Source organism: Micromys minutus, assembly GCF_963924665.1.
Source record: "Micromys minutus genome assembly, chromosome: 25".
NCBI lineage: Eukaryota > Metazoa > Chordata > Mammalia > Rodentia > Muridae > Micromys > Micromys minutus.
This window is the reverse complement of record NC_137960.1, coordinates 40,436,586-40,461,686: the sequence shown is the minus strand read 5'-3', so window position 1 is coordinate 40,461,686 and position 25,101 is coordinate 40,436,586. Positions and strand designations below refer to the sequence as shown.

General features: G+C 43.0%; 1 protein-coding gene across 1 annotated transcript in view; it reads left to right on the top strand.

The window, feature by feature from the left end:
• Positions 1-9,467: 9,467 nt before the first annotated feature.
• Positions 9,468-25,101, top strand: part of CDK19 (cyclin dependent kinase 19) — a 118,777-nt gene continuing 103,143 nt past the window's right edge. The window contains exon 1 of the mRNA XM_080937620.1: positions 9,468-9,631. Within this exon, the coding sequence (XP_080793746.1) occupies positions 9,504-9,631 (128 nt within the window). The 5' untranslated portion in view covers positions 9,468-9,503. The remainder of the gene's footprint in view (positions 9,632-25,101) is intronic.

The following is a 25,101-nucleotide window of genomic DNA, read 5'->3' as shown; positions in this document are numbered from 1 at the left end:
GTGGCACGGACTTCACAGAAAGCCTGGCAGAGTTCTCTTCCACTCTATTTTATGGAACATTTCAAGGAACGTTGGCACCAATTCCCTCCTCTAAGATCTGGTAGGATTCGGCAGTGACTCCCTCTGGAACTGTAACCTTATTTGAAAAGAAGATTTCCATAAATGTTATCAAGTTAAAGCAAGGCTGTATTGGCTGACAATGGGTCCTGAATCCAAGATAGCCGATGTCCTTGTAAGAAGAAGAAGAAGGAAAGACTCTCAGACAAGTCAAGTTGCAAAGAGGACTCTGAGAGGAGACCACTGTCTAGAAGGAGCAGAGGCCAGCACAGATTGGCAGAGTCTGGGACTTACTGAAGCACCTGGTCAGGACCTCTCCAGCCCACTGAGCTGCCTGGAGGCTGTGTGGTGTGCTCCAGGTTCCCAGGTTTTGTGAGCTGTCATCTGTGCTGGGGGGGGGGGTTGGAGTGCCAGGACAACTGGGCAATAGCAGGCGTGGGAGCTTTTGGTCTGAGTTGTTTCTGCTCCATATTCCCATAGGTAACCCCAATAAAGCTCACTGGTTCACCAAATTGGACTTTGGATGGTATATTTTAGTCTATCATGAGCTCCCTATATGGGGGTGTTTAGTGTTCTGTCTTCTCAGGAAAAATCTTACTGCAAGACTTATGTGTCCAAGGCTTGAAGCTCTGGAGCTTCCCTAGAGTCCTCATGTTAATCCATCTTGAAAAGCAAAGGAAGGGCTGGAGAGACAGCTCAGCGGTTAAGAGCACTGACTGCTCTTCCAGAGGTCCAGAGTTCAAATCTCAGCAACCACATGGTGGCTCATAACCATCTGTGATGAGATCTGATGCCCTCTTTCGGTGTGTCTGAGGACAGCTACAGTGTACTTATATGTAATAAATCAATTTAAAAAATACAAAGGAAGCTGAACTCTTAGGTTTATGGGCAACAGCAGCCTTAACAGGTACAGCTGTCAGGAAAAGAGGGGCTTACACTCTCTGATTGGCTTCCTCCCCTGTTTACCCCGTTCTTTTGATACTCCCTGACTTTAGGATGCACCTATCCACATTCAGAGTCTCTTTTAGTTGCCATCACATGCTGATCACTTCTTGAAATACCATTCCACACGGTGCTCAAGTATTCTTAGGCGTCTCCCAAACTAGTCATGTTAAATAAGATTAGCTTCCTAAGTCCTCTCCTTGTCAGCCTGACCTCTGAGCCCATTTCCCCATGTCATAGTTAAGTTTCTTACAAAGATAAGCATGAGGCCTTAGGCTACCAGTGCCCTTGGTGCCATTATATGGAGTCTTTAGTGTAGCAGTCTTTGGCTATTTTGTGGGTACTTCTTTCACCCTTCTCCACCCTTTCAGTCCCCCTAACACTAGACATGAAAGAAAAAGAAAGGATGGAGAAGACAGGAAAGAGACCCCCAAAGAACGTTAGGGGTCAGAAAAGTAGATGTTATGGTTAGAATACCTCCTGAAGTTCCTTAGGGAAGGTTTGCTCCTCACTATCGGGATGTCTAATTCCTTCTTGTCTCTTCTTTTTGTGACTTCTTAACAGACTGCAACCAACAACCAACAACCAACAATAACAACCAACTACTGACCCTCTGTTTTAGAGTTACTTCCCTACAGGTGTAGAACTGTGTGTGCACAAATACATGTGCATATACAGACATTCACGTACACACATACATGTACACATACATACACGTGCACATACATACATACATGTGCATATACAGACAGACATACACACACAATACATGTGCATATGCATACATACATGTATACATAATACATACATTTACATATACATGCATGTGCATATGTGCACACACACACACACATATATATATACATATACATCCCGCATATGATTTAATAGGTTAGCTCATATGGTTAGAGGCTGAAGAGTATAACCATGACTGTCTGCATGCTGGTGAGCCAGTAGCCACTTAGTCCAAGGAGACAGAAACCTCAGAACAAGTAGAACGAGTGATGCAGTCCTACTATGAACCAGTGATGCAGTCCTACTGTGAGGCTGAGGGCCTTGGAAATTCTCAGTGGAGTTGGGATTAGAAAAGATGGCATCTAAAGTCCGCGCCAATGGCAGCAGTAGGTGTGTCTCAGGAAGAGTGGAACTTAGGCTGGCTGCTTTACCCCACCCTTTTGCTCCCTCCGGGCTCCTGGCCACCGCAATTCAGGATGGGTCCTCTTCCCTCAGCTGGGGTTTGGCCTATCACCTGTCTCTGAAGGCACCTACACAGACACAGCTGGGAATGCGCTTTATTGATTCAGCCAATTGATGATGATCAGGGTCTCTAAGTAAAGAGACCCCTCAGTGGAACCTTAGCATCCACAGACATAAACCTTGCCTTAGTTTCCTTGGTATCTGAGAGTTTATACAGTCGTTCTGGGTGTGACTTATGAGACATCTCAGCACATGGGGCCTCTCACAGAAGGAATTGGGAGAGGAATACTTTCACAACCTTCGCATGACAGTGGGAAGGAGCTTGACAGTAAGCTGACAGCAGGAATCCCGTCCCTAGGAAAGAATCAAATCCTATAAGTCATTATCGGACCTTCACACTTGTGCTATGGCATGCCTGTGCTCACCCCCACGCACACAGACACACAGCCCGTGCTCACCCCCACTCACACAGACACACAGCCCGTGCTCACCCCCACTCACACAGACACACAGCCCGTGCTCACCCCCACGCACACAGACACACAGCCCGTGCTCACCCCCACTCACACAGACACACAGCACAGAGTGTAAGAAAGGTTTTAAAAGACTGCATAGTAACACTTAGAGGAAGATGTCGGTGCACGGCACTGTTCACAGACAGGGTTAGTGAATATTTCTGCTATCTTTACACCTTTCCTTTTCACACATAGGACTAAGAAAAAGAACCTGGATTACGTCACCTTGCAGGACACCATATACTGCCAGCTGGCTTCTATGGGAGCACAGACTTGAAAGGCAGAGGAACAGATTTAATATACAGTCAGTTTGGTACGAAGAGTTTTGGGAACTGACATCTCTGGAAGGGTAAAGAGGGAGGAGAAGTTGAGAAGTCGCTCTGCAATGCTTTCTTAACTACCGGGAGCTCTGCAAGTAGAACGACTTATCAATTATCCTCAAGTGAGGGAGCGTGTGAGTGTGTGTGGATGTGTGTGTGGTATATGTGTGTGAGTGTGTAGTGTGTATATATGTGTGTATGTGTGTGTAGTGTATGTGTGTGTGGTGTGTATATGTGTGTGTGTGAGTGTGTGTGTGAGTGTGTGTGTGGTGTGTATATGTGTGTGCAGTGTGTGTCTGTATCTGTATGTGTAGTGTGTGTGTGTGTGTGGTGTGTATGTGTGTGTGATGTGTTTGTGTGTCTGTGTGATGTGTGTGGTGTGTATGTGTATGTATGCATGTATGTGTATATGTGTGATGTGCATGTGTTTTATATATATGTGTTGTATATATGTGTGTGGTGTGTATGTGTGGCAGTATGTGTGTGTGTGGTGTGTGTACATGTCCATGTGGTGTGTATGGTATGTATGTGTGTATGTATGCATGTACGTGTATATGTGTGATGTATGTGTGTGCATTGTATATATGTGTGTGGTGTGTATGTGTATGTATGCATGTTGTGTGTGTATGGTGTGTGTTTGTGTGTGTGTATGTATTCACATGTTTGTGTGGTGTGTATGTATGGTATGTATGTATGTGGTGTGTGCATGTGTGGTGTGTGTATGTGTGTTTGGTTGTGTGTGGTGTTTGTGTGTATGTGTGGTATATGTATGTATGTGTGGTGTGTGTGTATGGTGTGTGAGTGTGTGTGTGGTGTGTCTCTGTATCTGTATATGTAGTATGTGTGTGTGGTATATGTCTGTGTCTGTGTGTGTATGTAGTGTGTGTGCATGCACAAGTGTAGTTTGTGTGTATGTAGTATGTATGTGTGGTATGTGTGTGTGTGTGGTATGTCTGTGTTTGTATGTCTGGTATGTGTATGTATATGTGTGTGTGTATTGTGTGAGCACGAGATACCATGGCACACATGTGAAGGTCTGATAAGGACTTACTCCATGCTATTGCTCATTACATGGAGGTCAGGAGACAATCTTTGGGATTCAGTGTGTTCCCACATTCTACTCTGTGGGTCCTGGGGATAGAACTCAAGTCATTAGGCTTTCTAGCAGGTGCCTGTGCAGGTTGAGCCATCTCAACAGCCCAGGGCCTCCGTATTTACCAGTCGATGAACCAAGGTTGCTGTCGGGAGAAGGCATGAACACAGACTTAGGGAATTCCTGAAGGCTGAGGGCTGAAAGCTGTTGGAGGCACGAGTCTTAGTAACAACTTCAGGTGTATATCCTTTTGTCCAGAACAGCGTTTGGGAACTCTATCAGATCATGCACCATGTGGAGTAGGATTCAGAATAAATTCCTGGACTGCATTGCTGTGTGTGTGTGTGTGTATGCATGCATGTGTGTGAAGGCTGGGGATATACTTTTATTAAATAAACTATTTAATATACGTATTTTAAGAGGCTGACTTGTGGGAGTTGGTTTTGGTTCTTGACTTCCACTGTGCGGGTTCTGGGTGGGGACCGAATTCAGGTTGTGAGTGCGGTGGCAAGTATGTTTTCCATGGGGAGTCATTCTGCTGGTCCACTTCTAAAATTTATTTTCTTAAAGATAGGATCTCTCCATGTAGCTCTGGATGACCTTAGTTCACTATGAAGACGAGTATGGCCTTGGGCAGAGATCTGCATGCCTCTGCCTCACAAGTGCTATGACCAAAGGGTGTGCGCCATGCTTAGATGTGTTATAATGATGTACAGGGTGGAATCCAGGGTCCTAAGCAAGCATTCTATCCCCAGTTTTTAAAAATTCTATACATCCTTTCAGATACATCCTCACTCATACCTGGGTGTACTGTTGAATATTTTAGTTGTTCATGTGAAAAGCAGGAGTAATAGATCTTATCTTTTCAAGGGTGTTTGTAGTTAAGGATAAGGTGAGTGCACGTACCACTGTGTACAAAGAACACAGCCTTGGTTACTTTTTCCATTGCTGTGACCAGCATCCTGAAAAAAGCTAAGGTCAGGAAGGAAGGAGTTATCCTGGCTGATGGTTTGAGGACACCCAGTCCATCATGGTGGCTGGGTGTGAGGTGACTGCTCAGTGGCAGTCAGGAAGGAGAGAGATGTATGCTGCTTTTGCATTGGCTCTTTCTGCTTTTAGACTCAGTCTGGAATCCTAGTTCATGCATGGTGCCTGCTGCCCTTTCAGAGTGGGTTTCCTCCCTCAGCCCATCTTCCCTCTAAATACCTTCACCTAAATATGTACTGTATTAGGGACCTAAATATTTCACAATCCAATCAAGTTGACGGCTGAAGTTAGTCACACAACAATCAAGCAGAAATCTTCAAGCTGGGCATGGTAGCTCACGCCTTTAACCCCAGCACTCAGGAGGTAGAGGCAGGTGGATCTCTGTGAGTTGGGGCCAGCCTGGTCTACACAGTCAGGTTAAGGACAGCCATAGAGACTCAAACAAACAAAATATTCTTGGAGTTGGATATGAAGCTCAGTAGTAGAACGCTTGCCAAAAATGTGCAAGGTCCTAGGTTTGGTCCATACTACTGCAGACAGAAAAAAGAAAAAAAAAAAAAAACCCCGACATTCCAGCATGACATAGAGTATAATTCCTAAAGAAGAACTGAATGTCGGTATGGTCCTTGCCAGTACTTCAGTCAGTCTGTCCTAAGCAAATTCATACTTGTTCTCTCAAGTTTTGTTTCCAGTCCAGTATGTCCCAGGTCTCTGTCTCATTGGTGAAGTTCTAGACATTGAAGCCAAGTTGGATCACCCCTTTTCCACAGACTCCACATTTAACCACCAGCTTCTGTTGAATTTGATTCTTTGATTCCTAAACAGTTCCCAACTTTTGGCTCTCCCTGATAATGAACCGCTATTTGATGGTGTGTGTGTGTGTGTGTGTGTGTGTGTGTTTAAAACCAGTACTAATACAGTAGCTCCTTCCATAGTAAGTTCCTTATAGTGTCTCCTGAACAATTTGGTTAGGATTTTTTCTAGACTACATGGACTGATTGTATTTCTCCTTAGCTCACATGTGTTTGAGAAACAGTGTAGTGTACTTGTAACTGAAGAGTTTGTGAGGCTGAGGCAGGAGGATCCCGAGTTTGATGGGTTATATAGTGTGACCCTGAAACAGACTTATTACTTATGGAACAATAAAACACAAAGCCAATGAGCATGCAGATTTATAATCTGATAGCTCCTTATTTCCTTTTCTTATCCATTCCTTCTCCAACTTCATCTTGTAGTCTTCAAACTGACTGGTTGCTTTCTCCTGATGTATCATTTGTGACAGGGTGCAGGTTGTTCCTCCTAATATCTTTGTTTATTTATTCATTTATTTTCAAGACAGGCTTCTTTGTGTAGTCCTGGGGTAGGCTGGTATCGAATTCTGAGATCTGCCTGCCTCTGCCTCCCAATGCTAGGATTAAAACCTAGTGCTACTGGCACTGCCGTCACCCACTGCCACAGTGAGTTCCATTTTTAATGTGCTTGCATATTTGTTTATTTAGAACTACAATACTTTGTGAACTTAGGTTCTTTCTGTCCCTTCCCAACTCTCTTCTCTTTCCCTCACCTCTGTCTTTGTGGCTGAGGATGATCTTGAATTTTGGATCCTCCTGCCTCCACCTCTGGTACTGGGGTTATAGAAGGTCATGGTTTTATGTCCGAGTTTGTGTGGAGCTTAAGGTTGAAGCTACGTGTTTGTGCACGCTACACAAGTACTACTCGGAGTGGTCTATAGTACCAGCAGTAACTAAGATTCTTTTTTTTTTTTTTTTTTTTTTGAGGTATGTTCAGATTAACTTCTTTTTTTGGGGGGTGGTTGGATATTGTATTTTATTTATAAACATTTCAAACTTTATCCCCTTTCTCCACTGCAAACCCTCTATCCCATCCCCCTTACCCTGCTTCTATGAGGGTGCTCCCCCCACTCCCACCTCACCTCCCTAGCATTCCTCTACACTGGGGCATCAAGCCTTCACAGGGCCATGACCTCCCCTTCCACTGATACCAGATAAGGCCCCTTCGGCTCCCTCAGTCCTTCCCCTAACTCCTCCATTGGGGTCCCTGTGATCAGTCTGATGGTTGGCTTCGAGCACCTGCATCTGTACTGGTCAGGATCTGGTAGAGCCTCTCAGGAGACAGCTGTATCAGGTTCCTGTCAGCAAGCACTGTTTGGCATCTGTAATAGTGTCAGGTTTGGTGTCTTCAGGTGGGGCAGTCTCTGGATGGCCTTTCCTTCAGTCTTTGTCCCTCTATTTCCTGTGTTCTTCAGCTTCTTGACTGACATAAAATCTTGACTTTCAAGATTTAAGGAAGTAACCCAGAAAGGGCTAATGGTAGGAAAAGGGAACAACTTCAATCCAATTTTATGAGAGTTTCTGAAAACCCAGCAGGCAATGTATTCTATTTTTTTTCTGATATTGTTTACTTTCCTTATGGCTTCGGGAGGAATTGACCATTGCCTCTTTGTTATCCTACTCAGTGTTCCATCTGAATCCTTTCCTAGTACTAGTTATGTTTACATCTGTGTCTGAGCATATATGTATGAGACAAGCCATTGTAGGGGAGGGAAAATAACTCCCCTCTATCCTTCCAAAGTCACTTGGTTAGTCCGCAAGTTAAATTGGCACAAACCAGATTAGCAGCACTATTTAGGCTGGCTTCAAAGTCCCGGGTTCAAGAGATTCTCCTTGACTTTGCCAAGAACAGCAGGGACTACAAGTATGTGCCACCATGCGTGGTCTAAGAGACCAAGGTTAATTATAGATGTATGTACGGGAGTCCTACTCGATGAAATCGAAAGGCTAGATCTTTGAAGACATACTGAAAGGAACAAGAATTGGACGTTTTAGTAGGTATTGGAGACGAATGAAGGAGAGGGATGGAAATGAGCGAATAACAAGTCGGTTCTTTGTTTAGATGGCCTCCCCAGCAATAATCTTGTCTACGATAGCTAAGCTGCGTTTCTGACAGAGATACCTTATCAAGTTTCCCTTTTAAATGTAACCTTGTTACAAAAATGCTGCCTTTTCTTTTAGGTAGTGGAAGAGAGCTGAAATGCACGTGTCGGATGGATCTCAATTTCTTTTCTTTTAAAAGCAGTCAATATGCAGAGGGACATGTTTTTAGCAAGGCACTTTCTAGGCTCTTACAGTCCTACTTTGAGGTGATGGGTTCTGAGCCTCAGACATCACGACGAATCAACGTCATGAGTAAGATAAATACCTTAAACCCCTAGGTGAGCCTCGCCATTATGCAGACTGTAAAAAACGCCTTACGACCCAGCAAAAAAAAATGATTGTTTTTAAAACGCTGCATTTTGCAATCTTCCAGGCGCTTTAATTGTTCTCAGACAGATGGTTAAAGCTCGGCTAGCGCACCCGCATATGCTAGGATAAAATAGACTAGAGAGCCAAGAAAAAGATGATTGGCTGTGGGCCCTAGAAGTTATACGGTTTCCCCAGCAAGAGCTGGGAAACCGCTGAATGTTCAGGTTTTGAAATACGGTTTTTGCATCGCAAAGAAAGAAGATTAACCTATCAGGAAGAAGCGAGCACATCCAATTACCAATCAAGAGCGGGAAAAGAGCCAAAGCCGGAGATACCCAGGCACCAAAGAGGATGTCACTCTTCAGTCTCAGCCAATAAGCCGAGGCAAGGGGCGGGGCAACAAGATGATCAATTGCCCAAGAAAACAAACAATGTGTAGTACAACTGTCTAATCCTAAACTCCGGATGCGCCGGAATGAGCTCCTGAGCAAGGCTCTCGTGAGGTGCTTCTAGCCCAAGGACAGTCAGAGCCTGGTATCTCCTTCCTAGCTCAGCAAACGCTTCCATCCCGCCAGCTCCCACAGGCTCGCAAAAAGCCCGCTGCAACTTTGCGCTACAGTTTACAGGAACAGCGGAGTCGCTGGCTACCTGAGGGGGTGGGGCGGTGGCAGTGCGCAGGCGTGCATGCCTTGTGGAGGCGTGGCCGAAAGGGCCCAATAAACTCTGGGAATTGTATTCCTCGCGCCGGAGGAGGCAGCACAACTCACGAGGCCTCCTGAACTACATTTCCCAGAACCGCTCGCGACGCCGGGGCGGGCCGCTTGGTTCACTAATGAGTTCGAGAAAGCCGCGGCGCGGCCCACCAGGTTCCAAAACAAGGAAATGAAGGGAGGAGGCGGGACTGTGGGTGCCTGCGGGAGCCACCGCCGCCGCCGCGGAGGAGGAGGAGGCGGAGGAGGTGGCTGCTGCGGCCGCCGAGGAGTCCCTTGCTGAAGGCGGACCGCGGAGCGGGCGGGCGGCGCGCGCGCGCCCGAGCGACGGCTGTTCGAGAAGTGGAGCGGCGGCGGCGGAGGAGGGACTGAGTGGCGGCGGCCCCCGCGTCCCGGTTTCTCTATGGGGGAAGCAGACAATGGATTATGATTTCAAGGCGAAGCTGGCGGCGGAGCGGGAGCGGGTGGAGGATCTGTTTGAGTACGAAGGGTGCAAAGTGGGACGCGGCACCTACGGGCACGTCTACAAGGCGAGGCGAAAAGATGGGTAAGAGCGCGGGCGGGGAGTGGGCTCGCCCGGTCTCCTCTGCTGCGGAGACCCGGAGGGCTGGGTGGGTCGGAGCTCACCGGAGGAGGCGGCGTGGGTCGCAGAGCGACGTCCCGGGGCCAACTCGGAGGCTCTGGTGCTGCCGCCCCCCGCTGGCCGGTCGCGCCCCTTGAAGTCGCACAGCGCAGCCCCGTCGGGGGGCGTCGGTCCTGCCTGGAGTCGCTGCTGCGAGCTTAACAGCGGGCGGCGGGACCCGGTGGAGACCGCGCCTGGAGGTGGAGTTTAGGGGTCTGGTCCCTGGGGACTCTCTGGAGGGCTTGGCTGAAGAGTTACCGGTTTAACTCTGTGCTGGTGACGGTCGTGGTGGAACTTCCAATTGGCGCAGCGCCTTCCCCGGGCGGCGGTTTGAAAGCTTGTGGGGGTGCCTCCCGTCTGGTGGCCCAGCGTTTGGGGTCCTCACTGTGCCCCTCGATGTTGCCAACCCAGCTTACATCCCTGGAGACTTCCCGATCCTGCTCCCAGATTCCCACACTTTAATATTCTGAATTTAGCACTCTGAAGGTGGACCCTGGAGAGAGATTAACTGTATATTTCAAGCTTCAAGTGCTCTTTGGTTACTTACCTTTCCAGCCTCTTGGCTATCTTAGGTATCCCCTCCCCACTTTTTAAGATAGGGTCTCCCTGTGCACACTGGTTGGTCTGGAACTCAGAGATCTCCCTGCCTCTGCCTCTCAAGTACTGTGATTAGAGCCGTAAGCCACCACACACGGCCCATTTCTCTTTTCTTCAGGAAGAAATCTTGAGTATTAATATTCTCCAGTTCTCATCCTCTGTCAAATGGCTGTGACCTTTGGTTTATCAAGAACCTAGACCATCAAGAACAGAAAATGGGAGTGACAGGCTTGGTCCTGGACCACCGTTTTCTTAGCTGAGGGGATCTATAGGAATCTCTTGGGAAGTCTTTATGGATTGTTATATCAGTAAAAGACAAGTTGTATAAAACATAGAGAATGTACCCTTCGGGCCAGAGGGCAGGACGGAAGCCAACTTCTGGCCTGGGAATGGTGGATTTTTAAACCAGTTGTCACCTTGTTTCTATTCCGGAAGGATTTCCGTTCCTTTAGGTTTTGTAACTTAGACAGATTCAAACGACTGCCAGACTATACAAAAGGGAAGCTTTATGATTGTGATGGAGCATTTTTGAAAAGCAGATATCACCACACCTCAGATTTAAAGTGCTTCTTGGGACTCCTTCTTCACACTGCTGTGTTGGTGAGGAACTCCAGCATCAAAGCAAGCAGTGCATGTGCTAATTTTATAAGAGGAAAACCAGAATACACTCATATGAAGTGTTTCATACGTAGTACCTGGAAAATTACAGGTAGTGTCCAGGTTTCAAGGATGGTGATTAGTTACTAATCCAGGTAGAACTGTATAGGCCAAGCTACTTGGCTGTCTGAGCTGTTTCTTTTAATTTCCTCTAGTGTCCTCTACTGCACACCAGGGGCTCTAGTACTATAATAGACTTTTACACTGTTTCTGGAATATCCACTCTACTGGTTACATTGGTATTCCAGTGGGAATCTTCACAGGAATGTTTGGGGAAAGCAGATCTAGTGCTATGATTTGGACTTGTTACATTGTTGAGCTGGATTTTTCCTTATCCTCCAGAGACTTTGTTACACACTAAATCTAGAATAAAAAAGTCTTCATTAAAAATATCTTAAAATATTTTTATTTGCCTAAAATATTTTTATTTGCCCTGAAACTTTGAGAAAAGTTAACAATGCTTCTGAATTTCATAGAATGGCTGCGATTACAACAGAAACAGTTCTTGTTTCTACTTATTTTTCAGTATGTCATAATAAGGATATTGATTAAAATACACTTGTTCTTTGAGTGAAATTGGCAAAGTAGAATACATAAGGCCAGTTTTAATATTTTCAAAGTAGAACTTAAAAAAAAAACAAAAAACAAAACAAACAACAACAACAACAACAACAAAAAACCGAAAGAAAACACTAAGAGCTAGAGGCAGGCATGGACAGATTCCTGAGTTCGAAGCCAGCCTGGTCTACAGATGGAGTTCCAGGCCAGATAGGAGAGAAACAGAGAAACCTACACAGAGAAACCCTGTCTCAAAAACCAATAAAACAAAACAACCAACAAAACACACTTAGAATATGAAAATATATTTTCAGACCACTATATCACATGTAAAACAAACCATGATAGGCTTTATTTATTTTTGTGGATTGTCTGGTTCAGATTCTTAGCTTTACACTAAACACTCAAGTCTCTTGTGATTTGGTAGTGGGATTCGTTTTATGTTCATTACTAATCAGCAATTTGAAAGAACAAAAGGTTTTAGTGGTAGTTCTCAAATGTGATTCAGATTTGGATAGTGAAGGATTTTATCTTCTGGTCATCTAAACTATAGTTCCCTCTTTTTACATTTTATTTTGGTAGCTCGGGAAAATGAGTGGTGCTTGATGCTATTTTAGGGAGCAAGAGAGCTGAGGGCCTGCTAGAGAGAAATAATTCTAGTGTATATAACACTATTGTGTATATATGCATATATACACACACACACACACACATACATATAAATGTACCTTAATATATATAAACAAAAATTGTTGGAACTTTAGAATAACATTGGAAACCGTTGCTTATGCCTTAGTGATAGCTTACAGATTGTTCCTTCAAAATGAGATTTTTAAATGAGATTCAAAATAGGTTATACCATGCAGTGTGAATTTATAGCTGACTAGAAATGTAAGACATGTCTGGGTTTTTTTACCTTTTTATATTTAATTGGTGCATAAAGATCTTCATACTCAGTGGTACTTAGTGATGTTTTGATCTCTGTGTACACTGTATATTGTCTTAATCAGGGTAAAACTGTCTCTTCAGACACAGCATTTCACTGTGTTAACCATTGGAAATTCTTGTTTCTAGCTAACTTGACATGTTGGATATCTTAGGATTATATACAATTTCTTTGCCGCTCAGCATGGCACCATGGCTTATTTCTCTCAAAGCCTTTTCCCTTAATAAAAAATGTTACTCATGGATTTTCTGTTTGGAAGGGAAAATATTGATCCCCTGTAAAGAGCAGCCAGGTTTGCACCCTCAAGATGGCACACCTAGTGAGAGTGTGTCACCAGGCATGAGGCTTGAGTTGGATCCTAGGGATCCTAGTGGTGGGAGAGAGAGACCCATTTCCACAGAACTGCCCTCTGACTTCCACACCTGTCACATGTGGCTGCTCTCTCCCCCAGACATTCAAAGGAAATAGCCCTCCCCCCAATCAGGCTTAAAATTAGTTACCAACAATTTACTCATTAGAAATATTATGTGTGGGCCGTGGTATGCACATGGAGGTCAGGAGACAACTTTGTGGCAAGGTTCTTGTCTACCTTCATAGAATTTCTGAGGGTTGCGCTGGCCTTATCAGACAGGTGCCTTCATCTGCGGAGCCGTTCTGTTGACCCAAATTCTCTTATTGGTGCTGGGGTTGGATGCAGGACCTTGGGAATACCCAGCATGCACTCTGCCACTTCACTGTGCTTCCAGCTCCAGGTGTCTTCGGCTTTTCTAGCACGAGTAGGAATTCCTAAGGCATTCTTTAGTAGTCCAAGGCCTCACACTGTGCACCTAGCACGCAGAAGACTCTGGGCTCTATGCTGTATAAACCGGAGTTGCCATAATACCAGCGCTTGGGAAGTGGAGTGGGGAGGGTCAGATGCTCAAGGCTGTAGTTGGCTATGTTTGAGTTCCATGTAGCCTTGGGCACAGTTTCAAAAAAAGTTGGGCATAAAACGTTATAGTGACAAGTCTGAAGACAGTATCTTTCTAGTCAGGAACACTTAATTATGATTGATGAAGTAATGTTGTTAATAAATTCTTTTCATTAAAAGCGTCATAAAAACCTGATTCTATGGCATAGGATTATATGTGAAAGCATGTCTAATGTGAACTGGATTTCCAAGACCATGTGAAAACAAAAAGTTGCTTTTTATGAGTGATGTTTTTGAAGGTACTTGGTAATTGAAAGTGTGACAGTTCTTAAGAGCTTCAGTTTTGTCTTAGGTTTCAGATGAGGACTGGGATACACGTTTTAATGTTTCACAAAGTCCTTCACAAGTAGATGTAACTACATGTAGATATACACAGGCAAATAGTAGGTACAGTGGCGTGTCTGTTTTTAATGCACTTTCCACAGTTGGTTTATAGATGATCATGGTTACATTTTGATTGGCTTTGGAGGCTTAGGAGTTAGCTCTGTGATAATCAATAGTGTTCTCAAACTGTCAGCAGCTTTCGAGCATCTAGCTCACTGTCTCCTCCTACATAGGGGAGCTCAGGGGAACCCAGGGCTCCTGGAGCTTGTTAACTCCTGTTTGGTGGACTTAGCTGTGCCTCCTTCAGATACAGTGTCACTGTAAAGATGTTACAGTCTTCTACAAGTGTCCAGTACAGGGTTGGGTGTATACACAGTCAGGGATTGTGTTGAGTTGTGTAGTGTAGTATAATACTTGTAATCCCCTAGCTCTCAGGAGGCAGAGGAAGGAGAAACAGCTTCAACTCCAGCCTGGGCCACATGGCACCCTATTGGAAATAAACTCAAATTATTGAATTTTTAAAATTCTATAAAGTAGTAAACATGCTTTCATGACTTTAAGAACTAACTGAAATTACACACACACACACACACACACACACACACACACACACACACACGTGCAAATCAGGGACTCAAAGAGATTCTCGTCTCTATCTTCTGTGCGCTGGATTAAAGGTAAGTGCCACCACACTTAGAATGGAATTTTGCAGTGGCGATGTTATATGAGGTAGGTGACTTGATACATTTCTATACTAGTGATTTTAGGCTAACCTAAACTTGAACTTCTGACCTCTCCACTTTGCCCTTTTGTGCTAGCCCTATGGAGCAAGCCCCAACAGCTGGTTAATGCAGGTCAAACCCAAGGCTTTGTGCAGGTCAGGCAGGCACAGGAGCTACTTTGTTGTATTTCCAGTTCTAGCCCTACTCAGTCTAGTGCTCCCCCCCAGCCCCCATCTGTGTGTATATTAATTTTTTTCTAAGAAGTTACATGTTTAATTGCCTCCTTTTCATTTTGAGGCCAAGGCTTGCTATGTAGCCCAGGCTAGTCTCAAACTCTCCATCCTTCTTGCTGCAGACTCCAGAGTGCTGGGCACACAGGTGCACACTACCATACCTTACAGTTTTTTGTTTTTTTTTTAAATAGAGGTTGATAAAATGGTCAGTTTGGAACAGTAAGCACTTTTCCTTCTCAGACCAAACCGTTTTTTGCTGGAGTGTGAATTCTTTCTCCTGTGCTTTAATAGCTGTTTCATAGCCCTGCTTCCAAGATGGCAGACTTGTATATTTTAGGAAGTCTTTCTTAACATTGCAGATTTATGGTTAAAAAAGTAGTTTTAGCACTTAGTAATTGAAGTGAATGTTGGCTTATATTTAATTAGCTTATTTTTGCAATATAACCTGTCTAAAACTTTATTTTTGAGGCCTGAGGGCAATAAGTTCTCACTGCCTTCTGATGGAAGCAGTGGTCCTGAGCATGTCTGAACAGCAGCAGCCAGTCAGTTCAGCTGTGCTTATGACAGCCGAGTCTGAAAGAGGTGTGTAACGAGTGCCCGTGTAATAGGACAGTTCAGAGGAACCACTCCACGCTTTGAGATCAACTGAAGGTATTTAATTTTCAAAAAAGTACTTTGTGGGCTGGTAGATGGTTTAGCAGTTAAGAGCATTTTGCTGCTTTTCCAGAGGCACAGGCTTGATTTCCAACACCCACTTGGTGGTGCATAATTATCTGTGAACTCTTCATGGGCATCATGCAAAAATACATGCCTACATACATACATACATGTAGGCAAAACACCATAAGCAGAAAGTAAAACTAAATATTAAAGCATCCTGTAAGATGAAGAGGGTGTTTATTGCATTGAAAGGGCAGGGGAACAGAGGCGGTGTCACAGATCTTCCCTCTGTCACACACTTCCTCTCCAGAGGCAGCGTCTAATGGATTGTCTTCTGTGTACATAGTCAGCATGCCGTTTGATAGGATAAGTGCATAGTTCTCTTTTTAAACCTCTACAACTTGAAGACTGATCATTGCATGTCTTAATAGTTTTATTGTTTTCTATTTTATTGACACATTTAATTATCCTTCCTCATGGAACGTTAGGATTGTTCTAGGTTTTTTGCTACTAATGCTAGTGAGTATCCCAGTCAGTGTAACATGGTAATTTACCTTAGTATGTCCGTAAGGTAAATTCCTAGATGCTCTTTGCCTTTGGAAGTAGTGACTCGAAATTGTTTGCTAATACTATGATATACAAGATACACATCTAAACAATGGAGATTAAGAAGTGGTTTTTGAGATATTGATAAGGATAAGTAATGAATTATTTGTTTGCCTCAGGACATGCAAGTTGCTTTCAGATGCTATTGTGTTAGTAATAAAGAGTTTTAACTGGAATGAATTTTAAAATACAGTGTACATCAATGTTGATGAAGGAAGTGCTTTTTACTTTTTGTCACTTTTTGGGACTTGACATACTGGATAGATAAGTGGTTAGTATATGATATTAAATGGTGAACTTGTTTTTGAGAAATGCTTAGGATAGTATAGTTAGGGTTAGAAGTTGGTATAGTCTATTTTAAGTTAGTATACTACAGTTTGAAGATTTCTTGGAGGGATTATTAGAGTTAGAGTATTTAGATCTTTTTTGAATATTTGGATATTGAAAACTGAGTTTAGCTCAGTGTGGCAAACCCTTTTAGTTCCATCAGTGGAGCATAGAGGCAGGCAGGTCTCTGTGAGTCTACCTAGGTTCTAGGCCAGCCAAAGCTACATAGTGAGAACTTGTCTCAAAACCAACCAAACAAAACCCTCCTCAAACCAAAAATTACTCCGCTCAGGGTTTGTGAAGGATGAACTTGTTGTTACTGTGCTTTGTAGCTGTACAATATTAGTACTTCCTTTTGGTTCTAAAAAAAGTGACCAGAAATGTTATTTTTAGAGTACACTTTAAATTTAAGTAACTTAGCCATTTCTTAAAAATAGCATTTTTGGTCTGGAACCAGGCAGAGTTAGCCAGCGATGCTATTTTAAAGATTTTGTCCATGTATAAATAGCTGACCATCCAACACTTCCTGTAATAGCTGTTTGGAGCACGCACTGTGCAGGATAAAAGAGCATCTCAAGCGAGAGAACAGGATGTAATTCAGGATGCAAGTGTGTAGCAGTAATTTTTAAATTGAGGTTTGAGTTCTGCCGGAGTGAGTGATGGATCACAGAAATAAAAGCCTTTACAGTCATTAGATAATTGGTATCCTCATAAGATGTCTTTAATTTCAAATATAGTGAGTCCTCTCATGCTGGGGAATCAGAAAATATAGTACATCTTCCTTCCTGCTGAGACTCTCAACTGTATCTTCTACATAAAAATAGAAAAGGAAACAGTAGTTTATGATAGATTACTGTGTCAGCAATGGCTTTCTGTCTGCTCTGTACGTTTTGGATTTACCACAACCCTCGATTGCATAGGAGCCACATGATGTTTGTCACCTGTATTATTTAGGTATGATGTTTTACAGCCTCAAGATACATTTGACAGCCCACAGATGTATAAAGCTTTTCAAAAGAAAGCCATTTGTAAAAACATTGCAATTCAAGACCATCCTCAGCTACAAAGGGGTGAGGAAAAGAGGGTGTTGATGAGGAAAAGAGGAAAGAGTCTAATTCACTAAGGATTACAGATCTACATAAACAAACATGCAAGCCAATTAAAAATGAAGTAGCCAGGAAGTGATGGTACACACCTTTAATCCCAGCCCTGTGGAGGCAGGTAGATCTCTTGAGTTCAAGACCAGCCTGGTGTGCAGTGTGGGTTTTAAGACAGCCCTGGCTACACAAAGAAATCCTGTCTCAAAAGAGAGAGAGAGAGAGAGAGAGAGAGAGAGAGAGAGAGAGAGAGAGAGAGAGAGAGAGAGGGAGGGAAAGAGAAACACTTAAGAATATTGGCTTTCCTCAGTGCTTTAAGTCACTTTTAAAGACACAGTTAACAGTAACCACACTGCAGGAGGTCAGGAATGCTGTCCAAGCTCTGAGCTCTTGGCACACATGCTTGGATTTAGTTCTCAGCTCTGTAAGAAAGAAACATTTTACAGTACAAAATGAAAACAGAAAAAGTAAACTTTTGAGAAAAGCAATGCTGCTGCATACCGCTTTTGACTGTTTACTGGTGAGTTTATTTAGCTTTACTCTTCTTACCAAGATTTGCCTAATTTGTATGTGTATGTATTCTGTGGGGTAGGTAGTACCCTTGAGACTAGAGGAAGGCCAGGGGCTCTGTAGAGGTGAAATTACAGGAGATTCTGAGCTTCTCCACTTGGGTGCTAGTAACTGAACTCAGGTTTTTTGGGGAGAGAAACAGCAAGTCCCCTTTAACTGCTGAACTGTCTTTCTAGCACCCCCTGCCGCTATAAAGAATTAAAACAAAAAATTATGTATGTATGCTTGTGTACGAATGTGACTGAGCACGTGTGCCATGGTAAGATGTGGGTCAGAGGGCAGTGTGGGGTCTGTTCTTGCCTCCCACCATGTGGACACTGGGGTGAACTCAGATTGTCAAGCTAGAAGGAGAGCACCTTGAATCTGAGCTATCTCACTGTTCCTGTGGCTTGAGCTTATTTAACAGTCATTTTGAGAATAAGTGTGCTGCTGTTTTGATAATTGCCTTTATTTCAGCTTGCAGGAGCTGGAGCAGGATCCCAGTTCAAGGACAGGCTGAGTTCAGAGAGACCAGAACCTTTTCCTGATTCTCAACAGCTACCTTTCCTACCACCAAAACCAGTAAAACCTTTCCAGCAAAAAACTATAAGTAATCCACTGGGAAGGCAAAAGTTATAATAGTTTTTCAGCAACCAAGAATTCACCTTTCTATCTAGACCAGTTGTTCTCAACCTTTTTAATGTTGAGGCCCTGTAATACAGTTCCTCATGTTGTGAGAACCACATCCCTCCCCAAATTATTTTTGTTGCTACTTGGTACCTGTCCTTTTGCTACTGTTAGGAATTGTAATATGAGTATCTGGTATGCAGGATGTGTGATACTGCTTTGCATAGGTTGAGACTTGCTGGTCTAGATGTTAAATATTTTCAAACATCTCTGATAGAGTTGATCTTGAGTGCTGCTGTGATGTCCCTAGGGAATAGGAAATTGTCAGCTTCGTTGTGTTGTGGGGCCACCAATATGTGTGACTTATCAGAGTTTCATTACGTAGCAGCCCATGATAGGATCTTATGTAATGTGCAGAACCAGTGTTGCTTGTTGATCTTTTAGTAGAAATACTTTGATTTTTTATTCTACTAAAATTATTATTAAATAGTGGATATACACCATAAAACCGAATTTCAACAGTGTTGTACATAAAACAGAAAAATAAAGTCTTTCTGTTTTATTGTCTTTTTCCAATTTCTCTCCACTTCTCAGCAGTAAACACTACTGCTAGCCCCCTTCTATTTAATATATGCTCAGGATCAAACCTGTTGTGGCTTTGGGGTACTAGTGAGATGTCTAGGCAGGTGAAGGTGCTTGGTGCTAAGCCTGAGTTTAATTTCTGAGACCCTCAAGATGGGCAGAGAAACTAATTCCACTAATTTCCACACGTGTTGAGGCACATGTACAGTCATACTCAAACACACAACAAAGACAGTACATGCATAAATGTATAAGTAAGTAAATATGATGATTAAAACCCCAACAAATCATTGTGCATGTTTGACTGGCATTACATCGAGCTGCCTGTGTTCCCAGCCCGTAGCAGTGTAACTTGAATTAAAAAAAAATTTTACGGGCTGGAGAGATGGCTCAGTGGTTAGAGCACTGACTGCTCTTCCAGAGATCCTGAGTTCAAATCCCAGCAACCACATGGTGGTCACAACCATCTGTAATGAGATCTGATGCCTTCTTCTGGTGTGTTTGAGGAAAGCTACAGTGTACTCATGTAAATAAAAAAAATCTTAAAAAAATTTTTTTATTACATTTATTTGTGTTTGTGCTCCTGACTGTGTACCTTAGGTTTTTCATTCATGTAAGATATTATACAGACATTCTGAGTTCTAATATTTGTTATAATGTACTTTATTTTCATACTTGGTTGACAAATTTGGCTATATGTAGAGTTCTTAGAACTATTAGTTATTAAAATTTTGTTCTTTGAATACAAAAGTCTGCTTCATGTTTTCTAGAATATGTTGTGAATGGGAATTGTCTTTATTTGAACTTTTTCCTTGCTTTTGTTCTTTTATGTTATATATAATTTTATTTATTTTCTCATACTATGTGCTGACCACAGCCTCTCTCCCTTCACTCCTTCCTCCCAGACCCTTTTCTGCCCCCTTTGTATTCTTTAAGGACTTACAAATGTCTGGAAGATTCAGGTCTCTTCACATCTGGCTTTGTCTCTTGTGTCTTTCATGCTGTCTGCTTACTTGGGTAGATAACGGCACTCACTGAACTCGGAGGCTAAAATCTGCAATGAGTAGCTTTAGCCTTACTGTTCTCATCTTCTGCTCCTGGTTTTCCATTCCTGCCACGTGCAGCTCTCCTGTGGGCCCTTTCAGCCTTTGAGTGGTGTTTCAGCGTCTCGTGTATCCCCAGTGGACCTCCAGCCTACTGGACTGAAAGGCTGGGTGTCAGGCAAAGTCTTACACGCCATAATTGATTTGATCCCATTCTTGCTGCATCGCCCTGTGTCCTTCATCTGTTCTCTTTCTTCTTCAGGACTGCTCACTGAGCAGTCTCCCTTCACTCTTCTTCAGTGCTGCTGACATTGGTCAGTGTGCAGCCCTCACTACATCCGTGTTCTCAGAGCTTTTCCCTTTATTTTACTTTCCTAGGTACCAGTTTGCTCTTTAGTAAGGCCTGGATCTTAGTTATTATGACTTGAATCCAAGAATCTGAATTTTTTGTTTTAGGAGTTTCCGGTGTCATCACTATGAACAGTTCTTCTTCTTCTTCTTCTTCTTTTTTTTTTTTTTGTAAACAGCTTTTAGAGAGAGGGAGAGAGAGGGAGTTAGTAGTGTGGGAATTGAGCATGCTTATGATACAGCTGCCTGTGGAGTTAGCGGTTTTCTGGACTAGGTTTTCTTTCACCTTGTTGAGGACAGTCTTTCTTTTCTGCTTCTGTGGCTATCATCTGGTCTAGTTAGTGAATAAAGAAAAAGGAAAGGCATGACTGCTCTTCTGGATGGTGTGAGAGAGTTTATTATAGCCACGTGGGAGAGCACAGTGAGAGGCAGAGTGGGGGTGGGGAGTCCAGAGTGGCCCTGACCCTGAACCACATGGGAAGGGAACCTAGTGCGGCAGCCAGGTGGCCAGAGGCACCGGAGGAGGGGCAGGTAACCAAAATGTCTGGGAAGAGCCTTTGGGTGTAGGGTGGGGCAGGGTTGCAGAGTTCAAGGCAGAGGGCTAGGCGTGCCAGCCACACCTGAAACAGGTAGGGACCGAGGGATGGGGAAAGACCTGGAGGCCAGGTCCCCTTTTGTATGTTAATTAGGTACCTGGTTGCTTCACCTTTGGTTTTCTTTGTTTAGCTTTTTTGAGACAGTGTCTTATTACATAGCCCCTACTGACCTGAAATTCACTAGGTAGCCCAAAGACTGTCCAGAATGTACAGAGATCCACTTGCCTTTGCCTCTTGAGTGCTGGGATTCAAGGCATGTGCCACTATAGTAATTTTCTTTTTTACTGTGTGCTGGTTTCCTTTTTTTCTTACAGTCTCATGTTACACTAAGATAATGGAAATGTTCTTCTAGTTTAACTTTCAGAGACACATTTATTTTACTTACCAGTGTATAGGGACTTTGAAAGGCTACAGGAATGTGCTGAATTCTGCAATTTTAAATATTGTGCTGCCTGCAAATTCATTACCTTTGTATTAAAGATGTAGTTGAGAAAAATGTAAGGTCTCTGTTTCATATTTTCAATAAGTAAATTTGGTGTATTTATATCCACCTATATTGCTTTTTAAGGATTTTTTTTTTGTCTCAATGACTAACAAGAGACAGTTTAGTATGAAGAAGTTTACGTTTAATCCCGTGCAGAACCAAAAAGCAGTGAGACAATAGAGATGAGGCATGCTAAGCAGAGAGTGATACACAGGAGTTGGACCACTTAGCAAAGACAATCATGTCAGTCCTGTGGTAGCAGTTTCTGAACAATCTCCATCTGTCCACATGTCATCACCAGCCTGTCCATCCAACCATTCCGTTCCTGCCCATTACCTCACCCACTGTCTGCCTGCCTTCCTCTCACTGTTCTCCCATTTGTGCCAATTAATTTAAGTAATTCTTGACTAGCGTTTGATTTCTTCCTGAGCTAAGTGTTGTGACACAGGTAATACTGCAGAGACAGAGGAGAGGCATGATCTGTCTGCAAAACCAGGATGTAACTCAGAACACGTACTAATGACAGTTTCTGTGAGGTAGACGTCTGGGTGACAGAAACCCAAGGCCTTACATGTAAGAGGAAGACTTTTAAAAAATTATATTGGAAAGTATATTTGCTAAGTATACAGTTCCCACTTAGAATGATAAAACACTTAAAGTAATGTGTAATTAGAGGACTCTGAAGTGGTGGATTACTTGAAGGAAACTTTTCTGGACACCGGAAGGCATTTGTATTTGCATTGTTGTGGAGAGCTGTTGTGACAGCATGTGTGAGGCCTGTGCAAGTTCAAACCACCGACTCCCAGAATGGAGAGGATGAGATGGGCGTGAAGTCCCAGAGCTGAGGAGTGTGTGTGAGACAGGCAGCTTTTCTTTAATGGTGTGAGTGCCAGTCTGTTGGTTTCACTCTGGGGCAGGCACCACACTCAAGGGGAGTTATTTGGTCAGCACCTACGGTGTGTACTTGGGGGGGGGGAATGGGAACTGGGAGTCGGGTGGGAAATTAACATCATAATACATTGTATGAAGTTCTCAAAGACTTCATGAACCCTTTTTGTTCTGAAAAATGCAGCATGTGAAAATCACGGATGGAATAAGCAAAGCCCCTTGTTTTAAGCCCCTGCTCTGCAGTCCTGACTGACTCCTTTGGGCTGAGGCAACATCTCGTCTCTTAAAAAAAGTTTAAAATATCCAAATGTTTTAGTTTACATATTCTAAAAACCAATATGTAAAATGGCAGGAAAGTTAGGGATTTAGAAGAGAGAGAGGTGTAGTCGAGTGTTGATAGAGCACACCTGTAATCTCAGAGTTGAAGCTGAGGTTGGGGAAAGTTTGAGATTGGCTAGGGTCACATATCAAGACTTAGTAACAAGACGAGATCAAAACAAAAGGGAAAAATTACTTGTGAATACCCTGAGGTAAGTATTGTTAGTATTTTGATTTATTTTCTTATAGCATATTTTAAAAATAAAAGCATGTTTTTTTCTAATAAAGTAGAATTTAAATAATAAAATTTATAATTCTATGTAGCTAGGTAGGAGACTGAGGCAGGAAGTTCTCTTGAACACAGGGTTTTAAGATCTGGGCCACATATTGAAATTCTATTTCATTGGGAGTTTGTTTGTGATGGTTCATCAATTAAGAGAGCATACTGTTCCTGTGGAGAGCCTGAGTTTGGTTCCCAGCACCCCCTGAAGGGAGCGGGGGTCACAATTAAGTGCCTGTAACTAAAACTTCAGGGACCCCAAGTCTGATTTCCATGCACACCTTCACTTAGTGTACATGTCTGCTCTTAGACACATAGAAAATATAAAACTCGAAAGAAGGAGGAGTAAAAGGAAGAGAGGAGGAAGGAAGCTAGAAGAAAGAAGAAAACGGGAGGAGAAGGAAGAGAGGAGGAGAAAGAAGAAGAGGGAAGAAGGAGAAGAGGAGGAGGAGCCTGGTAGATCATACTTTTAATCCTGGCTAACACCTAGGAGGCAGAGGCAGGCAGACCTCTAAATTTACATGGCAGATTCCAGGCCATCCAAGGTTTCATATAGAGTCTCTGTCTCAATATAGAAAAGAGAAGGATACAGTTTAGCCTGTTTTAGTATATCAGTGTTTTGTAACTGTTACTACTGCCTAATTCTGGAAGTGTTTCTCTCCCAAAGGCATCCCATCCCTTTGGACTCCTTATTCATTCTTTCCTCTCTCAGTTCTGGCAAGCACTGTCTGCCTTCTGTTCAGTGGATGGTAAACAGTCTGGCCTTTTATGACTGACCTATTTAACTGCGCATGGTACTTACAAGGTATACCATGTTGCAGTATGTGCTAATACTTTTTCTTTTTGTGGATGGATAATAATACGGCCACATTTTGTTTATCCATTAATGAAAATTTGTGTTTCCTCTACTTTCTGGTGCCTAAGAATAATGTAAATATGTATACACATTTTTGTTTGAGCATATGTCTTCGTCTGTTTTGAGTGTATACCTAGGACGTAGAATTGCTCAGGCATATGGTAATTCCAATACAGAGCATTGTGAGAAACTGACAAGATGTGTGGCACGTGGGGTGCACCTTCTACATTTTTACCTAGTGTTTGTATTCGATTTCTTGGTCTTATTTTTTGAGAATTTCACATACTTATTCAAAGTGTTTTGTATTTGATGAACTCCTTTCTCCTCCAATCCCTCCCTCACCTCTCCCTAATGCTCTTCCCAGATCACCTCCTCAATTTCATGTTCTTCTTCTTCTTCTTCTTTTTGAGTTGGGGGGGGGGGTCTCTTGTTCTTGGTCCTTGTTTCTGTTCAGCTCTTTCTCAAAGACTTACTGATCCAGCATCTGCAGTGGAGCATGGTTGACTTACATCCTCCTGTGTGCTTGATACTCATTGTTCTCTCTTTAAGAACTTGGAATTTATATGTGTGTGTGTGCATGCCTATGTGTACATGAAGTGCCATGTCACTCACAGTCCTAGGTCCTAGGTCAGAATTGGTCCTCTTATTCCCTCTTAGGTGGGTCCTGGGGACGAGACTTAAATCACCAAGCTTAGTGTCTCCCCTCCAGGCCGCCTACCAACCCGCTCCTTGGCTCTTTAATGACTGTTCTAATGGAAATGCTTTCTTATTTATGTATTTATTTATTGTATATTAACTACACTGTAGCTGTCTTCAGACACACCAGAAGAGGGCATCAGATCCCATTACAGATGGTTGTGAGCCACCATGTGGTTGCTGGGAATTGAACTCAGGACCTCTGGAAGAACAGTTAGTGCTCTTAACCACTGAGCCATCTCTCCAGCCCCAGTGGAAATGATTTCTTGAGAGAGTTTTATTTTCCTGCTTCTGATATTTAACATCTTATATATATATTTATTAGCAATTTATATACCTTAGAAGAAAAGTCTATAAAAGTCTTGCTCCTATTAAATGTCCTTTTTGATTATATCATTTAAAAACATGTGTGGTTATTCTCTTTAATTGAT